Source organism: Sus scrofa, chromosome 1, assembly GCF_000003025.6.
Source record: "Sus scrofa isolate TJ Tabasco breed Duroc chromosome 1, Sscrofa11.1, whole genome shotgun sequence".
Lineage (NCBI taxonomy): Eukaryota > Metazoa > Chordata > Mammalia > Artiodactyla > Suidae > Sus > Sus scrofa.
Genome location: NC_010443.5, coordinates 219,193,124 through 219,217,386, shown reverse-complemented (window position 1 = coordinate 219,217,386; position 24,263 = coordinate 219,193,124). Strand labels below are relative to the sequence as shown.

At 45.2% G+C, this 24,263-nt stretch overlaps 1 protein-coding gene across 8 annotated transcripts in view; it reads left to right on the top strand.

Annotated features, from left to right (window-relative positions):
* The window catches only part of VLDLR (very low density lipoprotein receptor), a 31,832-nt gene continuing 14,623 nt past the window's right edge, over positions 7,055–24,263 (top strand). For 4 of the 8 annotated variants that reach the window (XM_021084264.1, XM_021084251.1, XM_021084269.1 and 1 more), the window contains exons 1-3: positions 7,063–7,762; positions 19,381–19,500; positions 24,073–24,195. In XM_021084264.1, coding sequence (XP_020939923.1) covers positions 7,681–7,762; positions 19,381–19,500; positions 24,073–24,195 — 325 coding nt within the window. In that variant the 5' untranslated portion in view covers positions 7,063–7,680. 8 annotated transcript variants of the gene reach the window in all.

The window sequence follows — 24,263 nt, the reverse complement described above, 5'->3', positions numbered from 1 at the left end:
ACCTTCTATAGAGTCATCTGACTGTGCCTAAGTCTACTACAGGATGTCTCAACTGTGGCACCATTATCATTTTAGACCAAATAATTTTTTGTTGTGGGGGCTATCCTGTGCACCACAGGATGGTTAGAAGCAGCCCTGGACTCGAACCCCTAAAGGACTATGGTAGTACCTCTCTCTGAGACATGACAATTAAAAATATTCACCTGGGGCCAAACTGTTCCCAGGTGAGAACCACTGTACTAGCCTCATACTCAACACATTTTGAAATTGCTCTCTAATGGTCACTCTATTTTCACCACATTTGGCCACATTTTCACTTTCTGAAATTATTCAAAAGCAGTCTGAAAAAGAGACTTTGGCCTTAGGATTTCAAAAAAAAAAAAAAACTGTTATTAGATCATAACCCTCAATAAGGTTCATTGGTAATAAGTCCACATGGAGCATTTGAATGGGGGCTGAGGTGGGGTGGGAGCTGACTTGGCCAGGATGCTGCACAGAGAGCAGTCGTTTTAAGACAGTCCTTCCTGATACCTGTACTCCTCTTCCAAATCCCTGCCCGAGGGCAGGAGGGAACGTGTTATTTCCAGGGGATGTCCACAGGTAGCGTTCTGCCCTGTGCTTTACTGTATGGTATGCACACCACTTCCCTCAAGAGGGCACCTCCATCAGCTAGTTACTTGTTAGCAAAAGAAAACTCAGTCCAAACAGTTTAGGCACCAAAGCGATGTACTGACTTCACATAAGTGAAAGCCCTACAGAAAGGCAGCGTTCAGGAGAAGCTCACCTGGGCCCAGTCTTCCGTTTGGGTGCTCAGAATCCTGTTTCCTGATTTTCTCAGCCTCTTCTTCTCCATGAGTAAGCTGGCCTTCAGACTAGCTTCCTTCAATGTGGCACAATGGCTACAGAAGTTCTGGCCTCATGTCCACACACCGCTCTGCTCAAAAGAGAGTGCCTTTCTAACCAAGGAAGAGTCCTGAGCATCACTATAACTGGACCGACCTGAGTAATGTGCTCAGGGCTAAAGCACCCCATCAGTGTGCCCTGAAGAAGGCTGACAGTTTGAAGCTCCTGAACTGATCACAGTAGCTGCGGGAGGAAGTTATGCCAATGGATTTAGAGCAACTGTTCCCTGAACAGTGACATCAGCATCACCTGGGAGCTTGTTAGAAATGCATATGATCCAGCCCCACCCCAGACTTGCTGAATCAGGAACTCTGGGATCTATGGGACACGGCCTAGCAAACTGTGGTTGAACCAGTCCTCCAGGTGACTCTGATGAAGCTAAAACTTGTGACCCAATGGTTTAAACCATCAGGTTCTACCTGTGGAGCTGAGCGGGGTGAATCCCATTTACTTCATTACCTGTCACACAATTAGAAAATGGTGCAATGGAGGCCTGAGAAGTTACTGTCAAAAAAGAGCCCATTGTGGCTCAGGGGTAACAAACCTGTCTAGTATCCATGAGGACTTGGGTTCCATCCCTGGCCTCACTCATTGGGTTAAGTATCTGGTGTTGCCATGAAAAAAACAGCCAGCAGCACTTAAGACTAGCAAAATGCTTTGAAGATGACTTCTGCTGCCCATATGTATTAGTTTACAGGGCTTGAAGAAAAAGAAACACCTACATTAAGCTCCACAGTCTGTGGATCCTAACCCACCCTCCATGGAGAAATTGGACAGATATATACATAGAGATTTGAGAGAAGTAAAGCTCCTTGTGGATAAAACTACACTGAAGAAGCCATTCTCCAGCAAAATTTCTTAATCATGGCTAATCCTAAGGGTCTCCTGGGGTAAGGTTACAACTACAGCTTTTTTTTTTTTTTTTTTTTTCTGCTTTTTAGTGCTGCACCCACAGTATATGGAAGTTTCCAGGCTAGGGGGTTGAATGGTAGCTATAGCTGCCAGCCTACACCATAGCCACAGCAACTCGGGTCCCAAGCCCCCTCTGCAACCTACAACACAGCTTACAGCAATGCTGGATCCTTAACCCACTAGTGAGGTCAGGGATCAAACCCACATCCTCATGGATACTAGCTGGATTTGTTTTCAATGAGTCACAACAGGAACTCCCACCTACAGCTTCTTAGGCTCCACTGGACCTAGGGAGTCAGGATCTCCAAGGGAGAGACCTGCAGAACACAGATTGCCAAGGATTCTTTTAATTCTTCTGTTTTTGTTTTTGATTGCCCCACAGCATATGGTGTTCCCAGGCCAGGGATCAGATCCGAGCAGCATTTTCTAACTACACCATGGATGTGGCAACGCTGGATCCTTTAACCCACTGTGCTGTGCCAGGCCAGGGATCAAACCTGCATCCTGGTGCTGCAGAGATACCACCAGTCCTGTTGTGCCACAGCAGGAACTCCTGCCAGGGATTCTTATGGATGGACCATGTTTGGAAAACACTCTTGTAAAAGCTATATCAAAAGGACTGGGAAGAAAAATCTCATGAAAGAACTGTATGAATATTGCTGACTGTCAATAAGAGCTTCTTCCTGTCCTTTCTTGTGCCTTCCCTCATCACCAGGGCCTCTAACTTCTTCCTCCAGTCCTCTTCTCCCCTGCTTCCCAAAGAAGTCACCCTTCGGAGCACTTCATGCCAGAGTGAACTTTTTTTTTTTGGTCTATTTAGGGCTGCAACCGTGGCATATGGAGGTTTGCAGGCTAGAGGTCGAATCAGAGCTGTAGCCGCTGGCCTACACCACAGCCACAGCAACGCAGGATCCAAGCTGCATCTGTGACCTACACCACAGCTCATGGCAACGCCAGATCCTTAACCCACTGAGCGAGGCCAGGGATCAAACCCGAAACCTCATGGTTCCTAGTACATTCGTTTCCGCTGCGCCACGATGGAAACTCCCAGAGTGAACTTTCTAAAACACTCTGAATGCCAGGCCTCTGATCGCGATCTAGCACAAGGTTGGTTTCTCCAGAACAAAAGCTTACAAGATGTATACTCAGGGAGGCACCTGGATGGGTGTCTGCTTCTGTCAGTGTTCCGTTTCTTAGAGGTAGCAATGGGTTCGCCAATACTGTTTTTTCGTTTTTTTGTTTTTGCAAGAGTAAATCAACAAATAGCCATAACTGGATCCACTATAATAACATCAATACAATCCCGTGACCTGAGGATACAACTAAAACATGTTTCTAAAAGGAAAGAAATACACATGCTAACAGTGTCTCTGGGTACTGAAAGCATACTCTTGTTAAGTATTTTCTTTTTCTCTCTGTTTTATAATTACTCCCTAGTGAACTGTAAACTTCATGAAATTTTTTAAAGTGGGGAAAAAAATCCATCACAAGTCCACGCCATGGCCTCTAGGATCAAGTCCAAAGTGCTGGCATGAAGGCAAGGGAGAGGGATAAATTAGGAGTGTAGGATTAATACTACTATATAGAAAATAGATAAACAACAAGGTCCTCCTATAGAGCACAAGAAACTATATTCATTATCTTGTAATAACCTATATTGGAAAAGAATCTGAAAAAGAATGTGTGTGCATATATATATATATGTGAATCATTTTGCTGTACACCTGAAATAACACAACATTGTAAGTCAACTATACTTCAATTTTTTAAAAAAAGATTTTATTTATTTTTATTGTATGGCCACACTTGAGGCATATGGTCAAACCAGAGCTGCAGCTGAGGCCTACACCACAGCCATGGCAATGCCAGATCTGAGCCACATCTTAGAATTTCACCACAGCTTATGGCAACACCAGATCCTTAACCCACTGAGCAAGGCCAGGGATCGAACCCACACCCTCACAGAGATAATGTCAGGTCCTTAACCCACCAAGCCACAATGGGAACTCCTAGAAAAAGGAATTTTTTTAATGGAAAAAAAAAAAAGTGTTGGCATGACATATACAGTTCCACATAATCCAGCCCCTGCCTTTCTTGCCCCCACAGAACCCCACAGTGGAACCGTCCTGAATCCCTTGCATTGCCCTTAACACTTGATGCTCTTTGCCTTTGTTCACTCTGCTCACCAGGGTCTTCCTTCCCCCTTCACCCAGCGTATCAGTCAAGGTAAGTCGAGGTCATGCTGAGGTAACAAAAGGTCAGTAGATAAGGACAACAAAGATTTATTTCTCAAAGTCAGGAGGTAGAAGGTTTTTTTTCTGTTAAGACCCAGATGGTAAATATTTTATACTTTTTGAGCAACATACGATTTCTGATGTATTTTCTTCTTCAATTTTTACATAACCCTTTTGTAGATGGGTTCTTTGTATAACCTATTCTTATTCATCAGCCACACAACAACAGGTCACTGGGCATCTGCTGACCTCTTCTCTATATAACCATTGCCAGGGACATGTAGACAGCACAGCAGAAAATTACTCAATCTAGTCATTCGGAGACAAGGCTGATGGAGCAGCCATCTCTTAAGCATTTCTGGTCACTATGCAGCCCAAAAGAGATGGTCTCATGCAAGTCATTAAACGCTCCAGTCCAGAAGTGGCACCCTATAACTTCTGCTCACAAATAATTGGCCACAATTGGTCTCTCAGCCCCAGCTCCAACTATAAGGGAGCCCAGAAGTGCAATCCTACCATGTGTCCAGCAGTAAGGAGAATCAGAATTGCTTGGTAAGAAAGATAACTCAGCTCAGAGACAAGTGCCCTGCAAAGCCTTTTCTGATACCCTTGTCCCCCAATCAGATTAGCTACTCTTTCCCTGTAATCTTAAAGTACTTCGAGCCTAAGCATATGCTGTGTGCATAGGGTACTCTAATTGCCAATTCTGCTTCTCCGACCAGATCCTGAGCTTCTTTGGACAAGCATCTCCACATGCCCACTTCCCAGCACAGCACCTGCTACCCAGGGACACTCAATGTGTGCTGCTTCAACAGATGAATGAATGTGGTGGATTGTAGGAATGGGGTTGCCCATGTATTTACCTCAGGCTCTGAATCCAGCAGTGTCCACCTCTCTAAGTCTAGTTCAACCACACCCATCTCCACTTACAACAAATTTATCTTTTTAGTTATCTGGTTACTTTCTGTAGTAATCAAATTCACTCCTCTGTATAACCTTTTCTCTAATCATCAACACCTGGCAGACAGCTGATCCTTGAGGTCACAAAGCACTTTGACATTATGTGGATTGGCTTTGTGTTCAGGGTGCAGGCCAGAAGGCAGGCCCAAAGAGACATAGAGATTCTCCCAAGTTACACAGTCACTGAGAAGCAGAGCCAAAAGTTATGCTTCCTTTTGATTCAAAAAAATGCTACAGTAATTAAACCTAGAGCCCCAACTAAGTTCACCAACAGCTTATTTATATACTTAGTAAGACAGAAAGTTTAACACATTTGTCATAGATAAATCTTATTATACCATGTCAATGTTCAGCTTAGAGTATATATATTTATCTCTGAGTAAAATATTAAAAACAAGCCACATGACTATATTAATGTTGTGCCATTTCATATCAGTTCCACTCATCCCCTCTATCACCTTTTTTCTTCTATCAAGTGACACAGCTCATTATCAGACTGACAATACTGAGGAATACTGAAGATGCCAAGCACCTGTTTTACCATCATACCTAATGCCTGTTAGGTGAACAACACCTGCATGCATCTTCACTACTAAGGGCATAAAACAGAGTTCAACTCCATTCCACATGCAACATGTGTACGGCTGCTGCACTTTGTAGCAAATGTGTAACCACAGGTGAGAAAAATAGCAGTTCTAAAAGAACTATAGGGCAAGACTCCACCAAAACACTGTCAAACCCTGCAGGCTGGTCTGGATATCCTCTGGCCTCACCAAGGTGTATCCTGACCTGGAATTTTCCCTCTCATATGTTTCCTGGATACAGTCAGTTCCTAATAAACATCCCATCCCACGGCTAGCCTTGACAAATGCCCTGGAGCACCAGAAGAAGGAAAACACAACTAGGCAGGAGCCCTCTGCTTCTCAGATCACCAACAGAAGAGCACCAGAGCTGGTGCTATTTCAATCAGCAGAGTTTGAGTCATTCAACACACAAAACAACTTTTAAAAAATACATAAATACTTTAAGAAGATGAAATAGCTCCGTGTGCTCTCCCAGTCTGGTTAGATGCTTAACAGCCCACAGAAGACAATGCACCTCAACCAGGGGAAATTGTGCAAGAAAACCGAAGTACACAAAAAGCAAATTACAGGCTCAGTATTGCCAGGCACAAAACAGGAATCAATCCTTTACAGGAATCTTGCCTTTGCTTCCTTATTTTTTTCTTTCCTTAAGCCTCATAATTGAATGTTGCAAACTACATCAAGAAGAATCAACCTGCAGGTTTCCCCTCCCCCAACAAGAAAAGGTTAAGCTTCTAATTACAGGCCCTCCAACCATTATTTTGTGCAATTAGCAATTAACTATAATCGTTGATGAGAGAATGTAGAGCTGCACTACTGATATCCCTCCTCCTCATCCTAGACTGGGTTATTTTAGTCGCGTTCTATTTCAGAGGACTAACCACAACCGCGCGCGCACACTCTCCTTACACATGCTCTCACTTAAAGACACAGTTAATTTTTAGCAAAAATGGCATCTCAGCGTGCGCCTAAGATGATGTGGGGCATCCCCTACCCCACATCAGAATAGCCCAAACGTTTAGACCCACTCCTCTTCATCACTTTTAGGTGGAGAGAGGAGGCCCAAGGAAGAAGCTACCTACCAGCCTCATAATAGCAGCCGTTCTTTGGGGCGCAGGAGAGGGTGGTAGAGAGATGCTTGTTGCCCCTGAAAGCTGCAAGTCCCCCACCCCCCCGCCCGGGCTGTAAGCCCCGTTAGGGGGAAGGCGGTGGCAATAGCCTCAGTGGTTGCATCAGTGCTAACTGCTGCTGCTGCTGCTGCTGCTGCATTTACTGTTGGCGACTGCCGGGAAGGTACTGTAATGACTGTAGGGAGCGCACAGCTGCTGCGGCGGCAGGTTCCCGGGATCAGGAAATTAGGGCAGGCACCGGGGATTGGAGGCGAGGGCGGCGCGCGAGCCAACCAGCGACCGCCCCGGGCCCCCGTGAGCCCCGGGCGGACGCGCTGAGCAGCCGGATCTCAGGAGCAGTCCCGGCGGCAGCGGCGGCCACGGCCACGGCCACGGCCACTCACGCTCCAGCACATACTCTCACACCCCCCAGAGCAGACACCTGGCCACCCCGAGCTTTTAAGAGGAGCTCGTAGAGTGCGAAGGAGGGCTGAGGCCGCCGCGCCCGCCCCTACCCCCGCCGCCGCCGCCCGCGCCCCGCTGACCACTCCCCCTCCTGCCCCCTCCTCGCTCCTCACCCCGCGCTCCAGCAGCCGCCAGTGTGGGTGCTCCGCGGTCGGCTTCTCTCTCTTCTGTCTTCTCGGCCCTCCTCCCCACCCCCTCTCCCTTTCTCCCCTCCTCTTCCCTCCCCTCCTCTGCAGCGCCTGCATTATTTTCTGCCCGCGGGCTCGGCTTGCACAGCCGCTGCAGCCGGGGGAGGTGGGTGGGTGGGTTGGTGGGTGGGGAGGAGATTGTGCAAGTTGTAGGGGAGGGGGTGCCCTCTTCTTCCCTGCTCCCTTTACCCCCTTCTAACTCCTTCCCCTCCTCCCCCTCCCCCTCCTCCCTCCCCGCCCCCACCTCCTTCCTCCTTTCCGAAGGGCTGGTAACTTGTTGTGCGGAGCGAGCGGCGGCGGCGGCACCACCATCCAGGCGGGCACCATGGGCACGTCCGCGCGCTGGGCGCTCTGGCTGCTGCTCGTGCTGTGCTTGGCGCCCCGAGAAAGCGGCGCCACTGGAGCGGGTGAGTGAGGACGCGCCCCTCCGCGGGCTGCCCAGACCCAGCCGAGGTGCTGGGGGCCCCCCCCCCGCCGAGGAGCGGGTCTCCTTTTGCCCACCCCCCCTCCTAGGAGGCGCCTCTCCGCTCTCGTCGCCTTCTTTCTCTCCCCACCCTGGTGGCGCCTCTGAGCTGACTGTCAGCACCTCGGCTACCGGGAGCCGGGCTGGGGGGACAGTGGGGTTTGGGGTGTCCTAAAGCCTGGCCCGAACTATCTTCATTCCCCTACACTCCCTCCCCCAAGGCCACTGCTTTGCCTCATTTTTCACCCTGCTGGGCCGGGGATGGGGAATGTGGGCTTCTGAGCCATTGAACAATGGTTCTGTCTCCTCTGCCAGGCGGAGTGTTAGGAAGGAGGCAGAGGGCCGGGTGGGCCGAGACGTGCGCGGCAGCTCCCGGCGCGCTCCTCCGACTTAAGCGAGGGTGGGAGGGGGCGGTGGATGAGGATGGGCGCCTGCGAGAACGCTGGGCGCTGGGTGCCGGCCGGGGCTAGGGTCTCCCTCGGTGGTGAGAGGGCGCGCGATCTGTGGGCTGCTGCGGGGAGTCTCCGCCGAGCGTCGAGAAGTGCGCAGCCTGCGCACCCGGACTGCGACTCCCCAGGCGCCGGGCCGTCTCTCTGGAGTGCGGGTTAGATGACTAGTGAGGCTTGAAATAGGACTCCCTCCCCCAGCTCTAGATAGTTCTCCCCTCTCCCCTTTCCACTCTCTGGGCCGCGTTTATAAACCTCTCGGGTCTCCAAGATAGCAGAACGAGGGAGGGGAGTGGAAAGAAGACTTAATCAGGTTAGTTTGCTGAGCCTCGTTCCCGGTGAGATTTCCTCGAGAGGAATCGAGTCCTAATCTAGTGACTGTAATTAGCCTTCATTCTAAACAATACATCAAAGGGAGCAGCGCGAGAACTGGGAGAGCTGGTGTGTGACTGTAGTTTGTTGGGGAGGGCGGTGGTGACTACTGTCAGGTCCCCAGGGTCTGCCGCACTGGGCCTGGGAGCCCTGTGCTCAGCCACTCTCCCACTTGGGGCCGCACAACTTTCCCAGGCAGGCGACAGGAAGCCCTTCTCAGAAGATTCCGTGAGGATCCTGGCGAGTCTCTGAATTGACCTGGAAAGGACACTGAGGGGCTGGCTCGCCAGGTCTGGGGAATTGGCAAACTGCCCCGTCCTATGTACCCATTCCAGAGACCCTAGCTCTTGTGTCCCCAGTGGCGTTGGAGGCCTGCCTGCCTGCCTGCCTGCAGTCACGTGTCTTCTGAAGTGAGAGCGAACTTTAAAGCGTCCAGGCAGCCTCTCAAGCAATACTTGGGGACTTGAGCCTCCGAAAGCCCCTTGCCCTTAGATGCCAGTTGTCCGGAGCGTGAGAAGCTGGGACGGGCTTTTCTGCGCTCTGCGATTGGCTGGCCGCCCGATCACGTTTCGGTTGGTCACATGGCTCCCAGACTCATAATTTAGCAGCCTGAGAAATGTTATCTTTAAGGGAACATAAAAAACGGACAGGCTCCAATGGACTGTTCTCTCAAATGCTTTCCCCTGCCTGTGCGCCTTGAAAAGGGCGCGTGCGTAGCAAAGATGGCCTGTGATGTGTAACAAAACTGAGAACTTGGAGTATCCCTGCTTAGGAAAGTTTTCAGACGCTAACATTAATCATTAATGGATGAGCAGTACTAACTTATTAAGCGATTTCTCAGACTAGTGCCCTGACTTGCATTACACCTTTCATATCATTTCAGAAGACTAAGATATACCAGAAACTACTGATCATTGTGCAGGAAAAAAGGAGAAAGGATTTTTTTTTTTTTTTTTTTTTTTTTGCTGTGTGTTCTCTTCATATTCTTTTTTTTTCCTGTTAAAATTTTTTCTGTTAAAATTTTTTTTATATTCTTTTAATTTAACATATAACTTTCCATTGGGGATGTCTTTGTCCTATAGAATACTAGGAATGCATCTAAATTGTAGAAGTAAGTTAGTTGAAGCCATATGTTCACCTTGTATTAGGTAGGCGAGCATGGTTTTTCTTCTCTAGTTCGTGAATGAAGTGCCATGAACAGCAGATAACAGAAGCCCATAAAAATGCTGGTCTAAAATCCTCTAGGACAGGGCAGGTGTTCTTTAGGATGCTAGCAAGGAAGTTAAATTAGGCTAACGAGAAGTTACAATTCAATAGTGGAGTATACCTGATGGTAAAAAAAAAAAATCTCTAGACGTTCTTGGGCATTTTCCTCCAACCTAAATCATCACGATTAGGATCTGGGGTACCGTATATTCATTAAGGCCAGGGCCTAGAAGAACCAAGGTTTTGTGAGAGCTATTCAAATGTGGCTAACAACCAGCAAAAAAGTAGACAAAACTTCTCCTAGTGTGGGAAGTGGGTTGGTGAAATTGGCACTACCTGGAGGCAAGGGAGACTGGAGGGTGGAGAAAAAATAAGCCTGGCTTTTCTAGATAGGCCGCAGAAAAGATGTGACAATGATCATAATCCTCATCTAGATCAAAGGATGAGCATGTGAGCAGGGACTCTTTAAAGGAGGGTTGCTCCTCAGGCCTCGGTGACAGCTGCTGGCAGTCTGAAGCAGCATGGCTCGCCAAGTCACCCCCATTGCCCACTTCACACAACATTCAACTCTATACCTGCCCTGTGTCATTTTGAGTCTTTGCTTGTATTGTTTGAATCCCCAGATATCTAAAGCATATATCAAGGTCAAGTTCAGTAGAGCTGCCAAATGTTAAGACTTTTTAGTATACAACACTGCATATTTTCATGATCGCGTCCCCCATGCTCAAAAGAAATGTTTCTGCCTTTTTAAAAACTGGATAACCATAAACTCATTTTCACTTGAGTGGTTTTGTTGCAATTCTTGAAATGGTGAAAAATAGTCACAAGCCCCTTCTATTCCAGGAGTGTCAAACTTGTTAAGACTTAACAAGTAAAACCTGGTTTAGTAGATCAAGGGAATAGAGAGCCCCAGCTGTATGGCTTCGTGTTTTGATCCAGAGACCAGAAGACGGAGCATAGCATAGAAATACAGATAACAGATATTAACTATTTAGACTCTTTTTTTCAAGAATGTGAATAAAGTCATCCTTCTCAGTAGATAGAATAATGATCAAATTCAGGCAGTCACTTACATGAGATTTCAAGTCATAATTAAATTTACTTTGGATACTGACCTTTCTTTGAAAAGCCACCTTCACATAGTAGTGGCCTATAAAAAATTAAATGCCTCAAAGGATGATGACAGGGTCTGTGATGAAGCTTATGAGAAATTTCCCTGCCTTAGAAGAGCTTCTCTGGATGGGCTAATACAGCTGTTTTCTAGAGAGTCAGCTGATAGACTCATAATTGCTTAGTCTGTTTTCATCTGTGCTTAGGCCACAGCACGAAGACTGCTTTCAAGGCTGAGTCCAAGGCTCCCTTGGGCAGAGATGATGGGTGAGATGTACCTGTTGAGCTGAAATAAGTGGTCCAGGGGCAGGTGTTTGGCCCAGCAAGAGTTGTTGGCTAGGAACTGATAGCTTTCCATAGAACTTGAAGGCAGAGTATGAAGGGAAGTCTGGCTTTATAAGTGAAAATGATCTCAGTTTCAGTCTGTGCATTTTTTTCAGTCTGAATTGGAGTCTCTTTGCTAAGTTCTGGTTTGCAATAAAAATTATAAACACTGTTAACACCACCTAGGTAAATATACTAGACACACTATAGGGACTAAACAAGATGGGCAGGTGGCACCTTAAAATTAGTACTCTTTTCCCATCACCTGAAGTTTCCTAGAAAAGTTTGGGCCTGTTGACTATTTGGGAGCTCTCAGTTAACAAGAGAATTCCTGCAGGGGGTTGTGAGTGTACACACAGAGTTTCTGCTAGATACGGCTTTATCTTTGCTTTGAGATGCTGCATGGATAGGTGGAGCAGCAGCCTTGTATGTAAGAGAGAACTTTGGGGGCAGAAACTATAAGCTGGGACCACTGGCTAGCGTGGTTGATCTTGCTACCCACTTGGGTTATCTGGGTTGGCCCTGCTGCCTGGTTGCCTTTCTGTATCTAGATGTGGTATCTGTGGTAGGGGATGGGGTGAGGTATCACATGGGGCTTGCAACTTGCCAAGCAGGGGAGGTGATAAAAAATCTCAGTGATAGACAACATTGGCAAGTTATGTCATGTGTTATAATATTTCCCCCAGATACTATAAGAAAATAAGGTCTTGTCTTAGAGGCTGCCTCTAATCTTTAGTTTTCCTAAGACACCTTCCCAAGATCTGAGTTATTAACTGATCTGTAGGTTCACTAAGCAAGTGGTAGATTGATGCTGGCCTTCTTTGTACGTCTACTCACAACCACTTGACCTCACTTACTGAGCACCAATCATATGTCGTACAGCACCAGACAAGGAGACAAAGGGACCAGGGAGTTGGTCCCTTCCTTCATGGCATTTAGCCTCACAAGCAAGTCAAACTAGGAAATCAATGATCCCAAGACAGCCTGGAATAGGTGGGAGCAAGCAGACTCAGTGGTTAAGACTTAATCATAAAAGAGGCTGATAGCAGATTTGCCCCACATTGTGATGGAACATGATGGAGGATAATGTGAGAAAAAGAATATATATATATGTGTATGTGTGTGATTGGTCACTTTGCTGCACAGTAGAAATTGACAGAACACTGTAAATTAACTATAATGGCAACAACTTTAAAAAATTCTTTAAAAAAAAAAAAAAAGATTCACTCCATGATGGATGGCTGCCAGCATGACCAAAGAGTGCCAAAACCTGTCAGAGGTAAAATCCATGACATTTCTAACTTTCCCAGTGAGTTGCTGCTGATTTGCCTGCATGCCAGAATCTCTTTCCTCATGTGGAAATGAGGCCAACATACTCACACAGACACACTCATTCTGACAGATAAGTGTGGGAAAGTGCACTGTCTTTAAATGATAAAATATCATGAAGATGAGGTGAAAGTACTCTCATAGGTGTAAGGAACAGTGGCCTTTGTAACCAAAGAGTCTCTCAAAGTATTCTAGCTCTTGAAACAACTGCTCACACTTGGTTTCAAGTTCAGGAAACCTGGGAAGAATGCTTTGAAAAAAAGAAAGTCTGTAGTTCAGACCAGCTTTATTGAACTAATAAATCAACGGACGTGTCCAGGAATACTCACTAGTGCCTGAGGAATCATTAGATGCCAGACACTAGGTCCCAAGGTACAAGGACACATTCCAGGCCCTGCCTTAGGGGAGCTTCTTTTGTAGAGATGGAAACAGGAGGCTAAGCACATCTCAGTATATGTGACAGCCATGTGACAGGCTCAGGAGAAAGTGAGAGAGCACACAGACACACCTCTTTGGTTAAAAACAGAACCAAGGGCCTCTTCTTCAAGGAGTGACATTTGAGCCCACCCCTGGTCAATCAGTGAACAAGGGTAATTCGAGCAAAGAAACCAAGATGAAGCGTCCGTGAGGGATAAGACCTGGGAGGTGAGCAGGACCCCTCGGGGTAGCATAAGTGGTAGGAAAAAGTCAGGGGAAATGGGTAGGGAAGTAGACTTAGTCCTAGAGCCAGTGAGAAGCCTGCAAGCGGGACCATTCCTGGCACTTCGGGCCCTGCTCAGCTGCCTGAATCACCTTCTTGATTTGGAGAGAGAACGTGGCAGCCCAGAGGCAGAGGAGCAGGAGACAAATTTAGATCAAGTGAGGGAGGAGGGCCTGGACCCACCCAGAGATTGATGGCAAAATGTCAGGGAAGAAGAATCTGAACCTGTAACTTGACTACTCGCTGAGAGTCAGGGATGAGTCTATCCAAGATCAGGCATGTAAGGAGGGGAGGGGCGTGTTTTAGAAGAAAGTCTTTACCTTCACAATGCATGCCCACTACGGTATCTAGATAGATTTTCCCTATCAGGCACAAAGACTTCACCCTAGGTTGTTATCCTATCTGTTGTGAGATTGGCAGTTGTCACTTATGTCCATCCAGAGATGTACATGAGGGCTTTTGGAGATGAGTACTGTATAGTCCAACTCTGAGTCTTGTACCTAATCTTCCTGCAGTGGTTCCAAAGTGTGGTCAGGCACCAGCAGGGAACCAGCATCCTCTGGGAACTCATTAGAAATGCAAACTTGGGCCCCATCCTAGACCTATATAACCTGAATCTCTGGTGAAGGGGCGGCGTTGTGTTTGTACAAGTCCTTCAGGGGATTCCAAGCAAATCAGAGCTAGAGAACCACTGACTTGTACAACCCACAGAACGAATAACTTTCCAATATATCAGGAGGGCCTTTGCTCTTTCTAAACAAGAAAACCCAGCACTACATTCCTTCTAGGAAAAGACCTGCCAGGGACACTGAGGCAGCATTTTTTAAAAATCAAAATTGGGAAGGGAGGGAGAGCTCTTTCTCAACAAGAAGGCTGTTAGGCTTGTGTCACCCTCACAAGTCATCATACCTAATTCTGGATTAAAGTGACACTACTGCCCAAATCTCAAGTCAGTAGAATATTCTGAAAGGAAGTGGTCCTGAGTTAGGTGCTCTAGTTGGTATGCAAGCTCAGTCACTCAGTGTCTGGAGCCACACTGCCCGGGTTCAAATTCTAATTCTGTCCAGGGTGATCTTGGGCAAGGGCTGTCCTTTGCTTCTCCAAACAGGTTCCCTGATACGGAAAACGGGAACAGCCAGCCTGACCATGTGGGATTGAGAATGAAATCAATTAAGAGACTGAAGTCTTAGAGAAGTGTTTGGCTAACAATAAAACAAAAAGAAATTATTTATCCATGATTCTTAAGATCATCTCAGTCGGATGTAAATAGAAAAGCTGTTCGACAATTCGAACTATAGGATTCACTGATTGCAGTGGATCATGAGTATTCACCTAAGTCTTTCCAAGTTTGTAGTTGGTCCCTGTCTGGTTCTTCCAGGGCCGCAGAGGCAGCCTTTAAGGCCAGAACACAGCTCAAGGCCCTCTTACTAACCCCCTTGCCTTGTAGGAAAATGTCTTTGCTGATTTGGAAATCTCCATGTCCTAAAATGAGATTTAGCCTATGAATAGAAAGATTGGCGTTCAAGTGGCAAGCGGTTGAAGGGAGCTGACTAAAAATAAATGCCCTTGGCAGCCCCAGAAGTGCCAAAACAAATGGACTGAAGAAATTCCAGGAGATAACACCCATATGCTCAAGCCTTGGGAGGGCCGTGAGAGATGTGAACGTTCAGCCCTGCTGGGTCGGCCGCCTGGCAGCCAGAGCCCCTCGGTACAGGTGGAAGTTCATGCCTGAGCCTGATACTCCGGAACAGCTCCTTACTCTGGGCAGTCACAGTAGGAGCTCACCTGCCAAGGTGCCCCTTTTTGTAGCCCACCTGGAAGGCTTGGTATTTCCTGTAAGGTCTGTGCAGTTTTCAACCAAAGCTTATCTATTGTTCTCCCATATTAACCCTTGCAGGGATACTTAGACCACATCTTCTAAATGCATTAAACCCCCTGAGTTTCTTGGAGCCAGTGAACAGCCAACATGTCTGGGTAGCGACGTTAACTATTAGGTAAGCAAGGCTCCTGGGACATGGGTGCCTTGAATTAAGTTTGCAGAGTCTGCTGTCAGCTATGAAAGCGACAGAATTAGGAATTCTTCTGCACTTCCTCCCATCATCACAGATGTAAATAGCCACGGTTCACATGACTTCCAACCCCCTGACCCAAAGGAGCAGAGATATTGATCCTAAGTATGAGAGCTAACAGGAAATCCAGATCTCTTGCAGCCGTTTTACTTCTTAAAGCTACAGAACCCGTTTCAAATTCTTCCACAAAACTCCAGTGTTTACAGGAAATATTGATTGAAACCGAGGCAGAACACCCAGGTTCCCTGTGGTCATAGCTTTTCCCTGACTTTAGCCACCTCTCTGCTACCAAGGCATTTCTGTGAACCCCATGACTATGAGAAACCTGCTAAAAATCACATTGACTTTTCACATTTCTAAGCAGACAGACCCCAGGATATAGGATGCCTGGCACTTCTACTCCTAAATTATTTTTGTGGCATCATTGGCTTTAGCTTAGCCTGAGCATTAAAAGAACCTTGGGTATAGATGATTTCAAGCTCACTCTGTTCCCTTTATGAAAATATAATACTGCACTTGGGACTTAACTGTCATGGATGAAAATAGACTACAGGCCCACAATCCTGTAATCCCCCAAAGCTTTGCAGACTGAAAGCTTCTTAACTCATGTGGTGCTTACAGTTCTCCTGGAGCTTCATATAGCAGTATTCCCAGATGGATACCACAGGTGGAGATGGAGAATCTTCTTGAAACTTGGGTAGAAACCACCCATGCTGCAGTCAGGTGGCTGAGTTCCCCCTGCTCTGCACAGTGCAGCCAGTGAAACAGAACTAGGGAGCCCTTCCTTTCTGCCCAGGAGCAATCTCCCAAAACAAAGTGCTTAGAAAATTTAAGAAACCAAGGTACAGCCATAGAGCTTACAGTCTTTCTTCACCTATCTTTAAAGAAAAAGTCCTTTAGCATATACCCAGACAAAACTAGTTTGAAAAGACGCATGCACCTCCATGTCTGTAACAGCACTGTTCACAATAACCAAGACATGGAAGCACTGTTCACAATAACCAATACACACACACACACAATGGAATATTAGCCATTTAAAAAGAATGAAATAATGCCATTTGCAGCAACATAGATGGACTAGAGATTATCATATTAAGGGAAATAAGTCAAAGAAATGCTATATAATATCACATATGTGGAATCTAAAATATAGCACAAATGAATATATCTATGAAACAGAAACAGACTCACAGACATAGAGAACAGACTTGTGGTTGCCAAGGGAGAGGGGAGTAGGGGAGGGATGAACTGGGAGCTTGGGGTTAGTAGATGCAGACTATTATGTATGGAAGGGATAAACAACAAGGTCCTACTTGTTGTTTATAGCACAATGAACTATATTCAATATCCTGAGATAAATCATAATGGAAAAGAATATGAAAAAGAATATATATGTATAACTGAGCCTCTTTGCTGTACAGCAGAAATTAACACAACATTGTAAGCCAACTATAGACGTCAATAAAATTTTTTTTAATTTTTTTTTTTAAAAAGAAAAGGTCCTTTATAAATTCAGCTAGCATTACCCCACCCAATCCTCCCACCCTGCTCCTCTTTCAAACAAGCAGGGATGGCTAGTTAGCAGCATACTCTACTGCAAACCCTATTGTTCCCCCTTCTTAATGAAAACTGTGTGTGTGTCATGGTAAAACACAGCTTTATGACCAGAAGCTTGGGTTAAATGGAAACATATGAGATAAGAAAAGGTAGAAACTAAACTCCTTTTTGTCATAAGATACTAGAATCTGTCCTAAGCGTGCTCAACATCAACTCTTGAAGGAGCACTAGAATTTTATAATTTATTGATTGCTTATATGTTAGTTACGTTTAGAAACCCTCTTTAAGGTGCTAGAGGACTCTACCAGCATTAGGCTATTGCATGCTATATTTAATCCCAGGCTCAGTGTGAATGTCTATAAAATCTATAGCTTCAAAACTCATTTTTAAAGAGATCTGCAAGGTACCTAACCCCGAAATAGAAAAATCATCATCTGACACCTACCTTTTTAAGTCCCTGTCCAAGTCTGATTATATGGCTACCTTTCTGAGCATAGATATTAACAGCAGTGTTTTTGTCTCCTTTTGACAGAACTTCCTTTGGTAACTAAAACCTTAAATTAAAAAAAAAAAAATGCAAAGCTTTTCAGTCTCCAGGGTATTCTAGTTGCAACCTGACTTTATTTTCCAAGTATGTATATATTTCTGTTCTCTGACTACAAATGGGTTTTTTTTTCTACTTTTCAAGTAAAGCACTCAGAGTAGATTCTTAGCACTCCCTCAGCCCTCAGAGTTAGTGGGAATAAAGAGCCACAGCCAGCGAGCCCTGGAAGGGATACCTCCAGCTTTGAGAATATTGAGACCACAGTGATAAAAGGGGGGAGAGTGGGAGGCAGCCAGGTACTTCCTAATTGGTTCAGCAGCATAAAAACCAGCAAGCGGTGCTTCAGGACAACAACCTCTACCTTCCCCTTGTTACTCCTTCTACATCCCTGGTAACTTGTGCTCAATAAAATATTTGTGGATTTAATGCACCATATGAAATATAGGTAGGAAGGGCCATTGACTCATATGCCTTTGTATCTGGGTCCTAGTTTGACTAGATTCTTGGGGGCAGAGCGGTGCATAGAGTTTTTAAACAAATATGTTTAGTATCTAAGAAAGTAACCACACACCCGTATGGTAAACCAGGACCAAATTTTAATCTCCGTGGGAATTAGCCACCAAGCATAGAATGCTCCCAGGCAGTAGGGAGGAGCTGATAGTAGGGAGGCCAACTAGAGCATTGTGTACATAACACAAGAGTTCCAGTCTGTACTTGTCACTGTAGCATCGGTTCTTGTGCCTGCATGCCACAGCTGCAGATGCTGAAAGGTTCAGGAAATCACAAGGCTTTCTGCTTGGAGGGCTTCCCTAAGGAATTGCATGAACTACATGGTTCTGCTGGTTTTCTCCAGATTTGCCATATAGATGCATCAAGCAACCAGTTCTTTGCCTTTCATCTCAAAGAAATGACATCCCCCTCTTTTTTTATCTGCTAATGATCGGAATCACCTGAATGTCAGCTGTCCCATGCCAGGCCAAAACATCTAAGTGCCTTATAAGTATTTATTCATGCCATTGTGCGAATTAAATATTCCTAGACTGAGCACAGGAAAACGGAGGTTTGGAGAAATCGAATGCAGGCCTGTGGCTCTACCTTGCTTTGCTTTTCTCCCATCACAAAGTTAAAAATGACCTGCCTTTACCTCTTAACTGCACTTTCTGCATGCTTCTTATCTTATCTTGGAGTCATTTTGTAAACAGGTCTTTTTCCAATTAGATCTTAAGTTCTAAAACGAGGAACCATGAATTAAAGCTCTCTTTCTCTCCTCTCCTTACTACCTCTTCTACATCCTCTTTATACTTTGTAATGGAAGCATCATTCATGAATAACAGTGTAGAACGTGGACAAGAAATGCTATGACATGATTAGGATTTGGCCGCTTGATTATAGCTACAAAAGTGATGTAAACAAATAAGAGAAACGAGTCCAGAGGCAGATGAACCCCTTCCCCCACCCTACAGGTTCTGGGCAATCTGTATTCCTTCTATCTTGGTCTGGCTCCATTGGCCCAAGATCAGTATTCCAGCCACCATGCCCAGTTTTCAGGAATAAGAAAGGAAGAAATTTAAGCAAACTGGGTCCTCTGTCCCTTTGAGGATATCTCCCAGAAGTTGTTTCTGCTTACATCCCATTAGCCAGAACTTAGTCCCATAGCTCTGCCTCCTGCAGGAGAGACTGTGAAATATAGTCTTGTCAGGATGGCGTGTGCTCAGCTAAGAACTCAGTTACCCTCAGCCATTGCCCCAAAGCCCATCTAGCTCTGGCCACTACAGTGTTACAGCCTGCAGAGTCCTTAGCTGTCCCTCTAGCAGGACTCCCATCCGCGGGTTTCAGGTCACTAGCATTGCTAACAGCCATCCTTGTATCCCAGCTTAGCTGAGTGTTCCCTCCTAATTTTAGGAAGAAAAGCCAAATGTGAGCCTTCCCAATTCCAGTGCACAAATGGCCGCTGTATCACGCTGTTGTGGAAATGCGATGGGGATGAAGACTGTGCTGATGGCAGTGACGAAAAGAACTGTGGTGAGTACGGAGTTTGACAGTCTCCCCTGCCACCTCCTGAGGACCTAGGCACTTTATTGCAAGATGCTGATGTCATCTTAGTTTCTACAAATGTATCCAGATTCTAAAAACAGAATCCATTCCTAGGAATTGCTTTGCACCAAAGATTTGATATTTCCTGGTCTAGAGAAGTATGATTGAGTGTTTGACATGAGGTTATCAATGTGAGTATGGAACTTTGAAGACAAAGTGGAGTTCCTTTCAAATGACAGGACCTGGTTGACCTTAGATCAAGCAAACATTTGGTATAGGAAGCTAGGGGAAGGAAGGGGAGGACCAAGAATAGAGACAGACAGAAGGTTACTTAGGACAGACTTTCTTTTTTTAAGTCTCAAGTGGTCCTGATCCCGAAAAAGAAAGTCATAGACAGTAAGAAATATCCTACAGTTTCAGGGATTAATTAACTCCTGGCATAGACCTGATAAACCAGCTCAGATCAAAGATCAGATAAAGATTCTTTTTCTATTCCCAGTACATGCTAATTCAAAAGCATTAGGCAGGATAGAAAATAATCTCTCCCCCAAGAAAATAGGAATGGGCCATCATACCTATAGATCAGCATCTGTCAAAAGATTACTGTGAGAAATGACCACTTATGCAATCTCTGTAACCTCCCATCAAGCCAGGGCAGCTGAGAACTACATGTCAAGATGTCCTTTATGGAGTTCCCATTGTGGATCAGCGGAAACAAACCTGACTAGTATCCATGATGGTGCCAGATCAGTCCTTGGCCTCGCTCAGTGGGTTAAGGATATAGTGTTGCCATGAGCTGTGGTGTAGCTTGAGGACACAGCTTGGATCCTGCCTTGCTATGGCTGTGGTGTAGGCCGACAGCTGCAGCTCCAGTTTGACCCCTAGCCCAAGAACTTCCATATGCTACAGGTCCAGCCCTAAAAAGCAAAAAAAAAAAGGCATTTAGGTACCCTGAATCCATGCTGAGATATGCTTTATGTTCCCTTTGTTGTGCATTGTAAAAATCCTGAAACAAAGTTGAACATGATTTTGGTGATAACATTGTCATTTGCCTTTTAAAAGATGAAAATGTCCACTATACAGACTAAAAATACAGAAGAAAAATAGAAGTTAATGTAGATTTCATCAATGGCTGTCTTGTTATGCCCTTACCTACTTCTTCATGCATCATTACTGAAATGCTCAAGCATACACATCCTGGCAGACTGTCCTATGTTGAGCTCTCAGAGCAATGCCATGGGTATCTGCATGCGAATATATAAATTAGCAGCTCATTTGGAAGCAGAGGAAGTCCATTCTGCAGTCTCAAGGAAGAAACTCATCTCCAGTCTCAGGACCAAGAATAGTTCTCCATTTGACACTTTTACATCATTTGCATTCTAACATGAAGATTTTAATCTGCTCTATAAGACATTGAGTTCATGCTCTTTCTGGATTATTTGGGTAATATAATCCTCTCACTGACTTTCTCACTAAAGGACCTCACTCTTACCCTGTTCTCCTGGTGTGAGAAGCAATTCTTTCTATTCTAAACTATATATTTGGCAAAACCCATTTTTTTTCCTAGAGCGTAATTATTCTTTCCAGGTTTTGAATTTTGAAGTCTTATTTTACCACATGACTACCTCAGTAGAAATTAACCTGGGTCATGTGAGGGTCATCAGTGGCGTTTCCTAAAATAGTCTCTGTATAAATAAATCTAGCTATGTAATAGGAAGGTTTGATCATATACATATAAAAATCATTCCTGTTGTGGCTCAGTGGAAACAAATCTGACTAGTATCCATGAGATCACAGGTTCCATCCCTGGCCTTGCTAAGTGGGTTACAGAGCCCGATTTGCTGTTGTTGTGGTGTAGGCTGGTGACTGTAGCTCCAGTTCAACCCCTAGCCTGGGAACCTCCATATGCCTCGGGTGCAGCCCTAAAAAGCCAAAAAAAAAAAAAAGATTCAGACTTTTTGGGAGTTCTGTCATGGCTCAGGGGAAATGAACCTGACTAATATCCATGAGGATTCAGGTTCAATTCCTGGCCTCTATCAGTGGGTTAAGATCCTGTGTTGCTGTGAGCTGCGGCATAGGTCACAGATGCGACTGGGATCTGGCATTGCTGTGTCAGTGACATAGACCCCTACCTGGAAACTTCCATATGCTGCAGGTGCGGCCCGAAAAAGAAAAAGAAAAAAAAATTCCCAGATTCCTGTGCTAATAAGAACTGTATATCGAAGCAAGAGACTGATAATTACATAGAAACAAACAAAAAAAAGATCACGCAAAGTGGAAAAATAAATATATTCTTGGCCAGAATTTGTCTCTGCCCCCCAGGTATGAAGCTAGGGAAAGAAGTGGGGGATTTGCTCAGGAAAGCTCTCAATGCTTATTTTGAGATGTTCCTCCATAGAAGGGAAAGCTATACAATTATTTAAAACTTCTGAAGCCATTTCCTATTTTTCTTGTCCAACCTCTCGATATTAATCTTGGTTACTCTTTCAGCAGGGCCTTTTCTTTCAAGCATGTCAACTGGTATATTTAGCCTCAGCTTGGATTCCACAAGCCATGTTCTATCAATCCTAGTAACTCATTCTTCTACAAGTGTTAGGCTGAGCTGATTAATCAGTATCTTGGATACCCTAAGTCTAGAACTGGTAGTTCTCTTTCCCTGTGGCACATCTAAATGTCTGTCCATCTCTCAAGGCCCAGTTCAGACATCCTACCTTTGCCAGTCTGTGCTGCGGATGGAGAGACCAGAACCCTAGCAATCTCTCTGACCCTGTTTATCTCTTGTTCACTTTATAGTACAACCAATCATTTCTATCCCTGTAACATCTTATACTTCTTAAATCCACAAGGTCTCAGTGTTCCTGCTGTGGACAGTGAGTTAAGGATCCAAGCATTGCCTCTACAATCTCATGGGTTTGATCCCCAGCCCAGCATAGTGGGTTAAGGATCTGGCATTGCTGCAGCTGCATCCTAGGTCACGACTGTGACTTGGATTTGATCCCTGGCTCAGGAACTTCCATATGCTGAGGGTGTGGCAAGAAAAAAAAAAAAAAAAACACACAATTAAATAAACCCTCTGAGGTCTCTTTACAACCATTCCCTACTCTCTCTTTTGCAACTTCTGAAGAGTATCACGGGTTCAGTGACAGTAACTGACTCTGCAGACCCTCTGGCATCTCTCTACATGCTCAGGAGGAGATGGGCCTTGGATGTTGCTTAAACCATTAATACTAGAGTTTCGAGTCTTTCAGTGATTTTGGAAATAGGTGTGAATCTAAGAACTATAATATGGCCTTTCTTTTTTCCTTGGCTCCACAATTCAAGGGAATGAATTATGATGATAATTCATATCCTTTTCATATCATAATTCATCATCCCAGTTTGAGCTCTAGAAATTGACCATAACCACCCCCCACCATTTACAGTATCTGAGGCTGACCCAGAGTGGCCCTCTACTTTAGTGTACTCTGAACCGTGAGACTTGTACCTGGCTTAAACCCCTGACTTGAGAGGTCCCTTTCATCTTTTCAGCAAACTGTTGGCTTTTAGCTGATTTCCCATTTCAGAATATTCACTAGATAAGAACGTTTTGAATTGGAAATGCAGGTAGAAAGTATAGGCACAGATTCAAGGAAGAATATAATCTGAGGAGGATGACTCCAAGACTCTGCCTACTCCCTGACTTCCTATTGGCTTGGATGACCAAGCCACCTGCTGTGCTTTGGACAGTCCTGGCTGATGCTTATCCCCCTGGTATAATTCACAGTGTCCCCTTTCTTCTGAGATTGTGTCAATTTGGACAACACCTGGCATGGGTCACCCTAGTAAGGAGAAATGGCTGCCCTAGTAAGAATTAGTAGCAGAATTGGTACCTTGTCTTAGGCTGTTTGACTCTAGTAAGCAGTTATGAATACTGACAGCTTCTCTAGCAGGTTCAGTAACTTTTAGCTGGTTGTGTGAGCCCAGCCCTCAGATTCTAAATACAACATGTCTTATATTCAGATTTGAGCTTTCTCCATTTCTTACCAAAGGGTTCCTCTGCCCCAGCAGACCTGTGGGGATGACAATATTCAGTACTGGAGCTTGGCCTCTGTCTCTACACTAAACACACACATGTCTCCTGAACACTTAGACTGTGCTCCAGTCATAGGATGAAATGTTTGGCTGTTAAACTTACTTAGTACTTGCGGGACTTGGAAGAAATGTATAAAGAGAATGAAATTATTACTTAGTGTCAGCATTATAAAATGGGCAAGAAGTTCATTGTAAGGATCCCTGAGTTGTGAGATAATGGGCAGCCTTTTCGTATCTTGACTTCAGTGCCACCCAAGTCTCTCAAAATGATCACCTTCCTCCTCTGAGGGAAAAGAAAAAAAAAAAAAGAGTTTTCTAAGGTTCTCCTGCATGTTGGCAGTTGAGTGCTAATTGATTTAGCCTCTTTATTTTTGGAGTAAAACCTATCAAAATGCAGTTTACCACCACCCCCCTCCCCAGTGCTCAGTGGGACTGTACGGCTCTGGGGGGAGTGACGTCACCTTTATCCCTACTCATCAACTTTTGTAGTGAAGAAGACGTGTGCCGAGTCTGACTTTGTCTGCAGCAATGGCCAGTGTGTTCCCAACCGATGGCAGTGTGACGGGGATCCTGACTGTGAAGATGGCTCTGATGAAAGCCCAGAACAGTGCCGTGAGTGCAGTTTGCTTTGGACTTGAACTTTTCCAAGCTGTTCTGTGTCTCATAGCTCTTAAGTATTG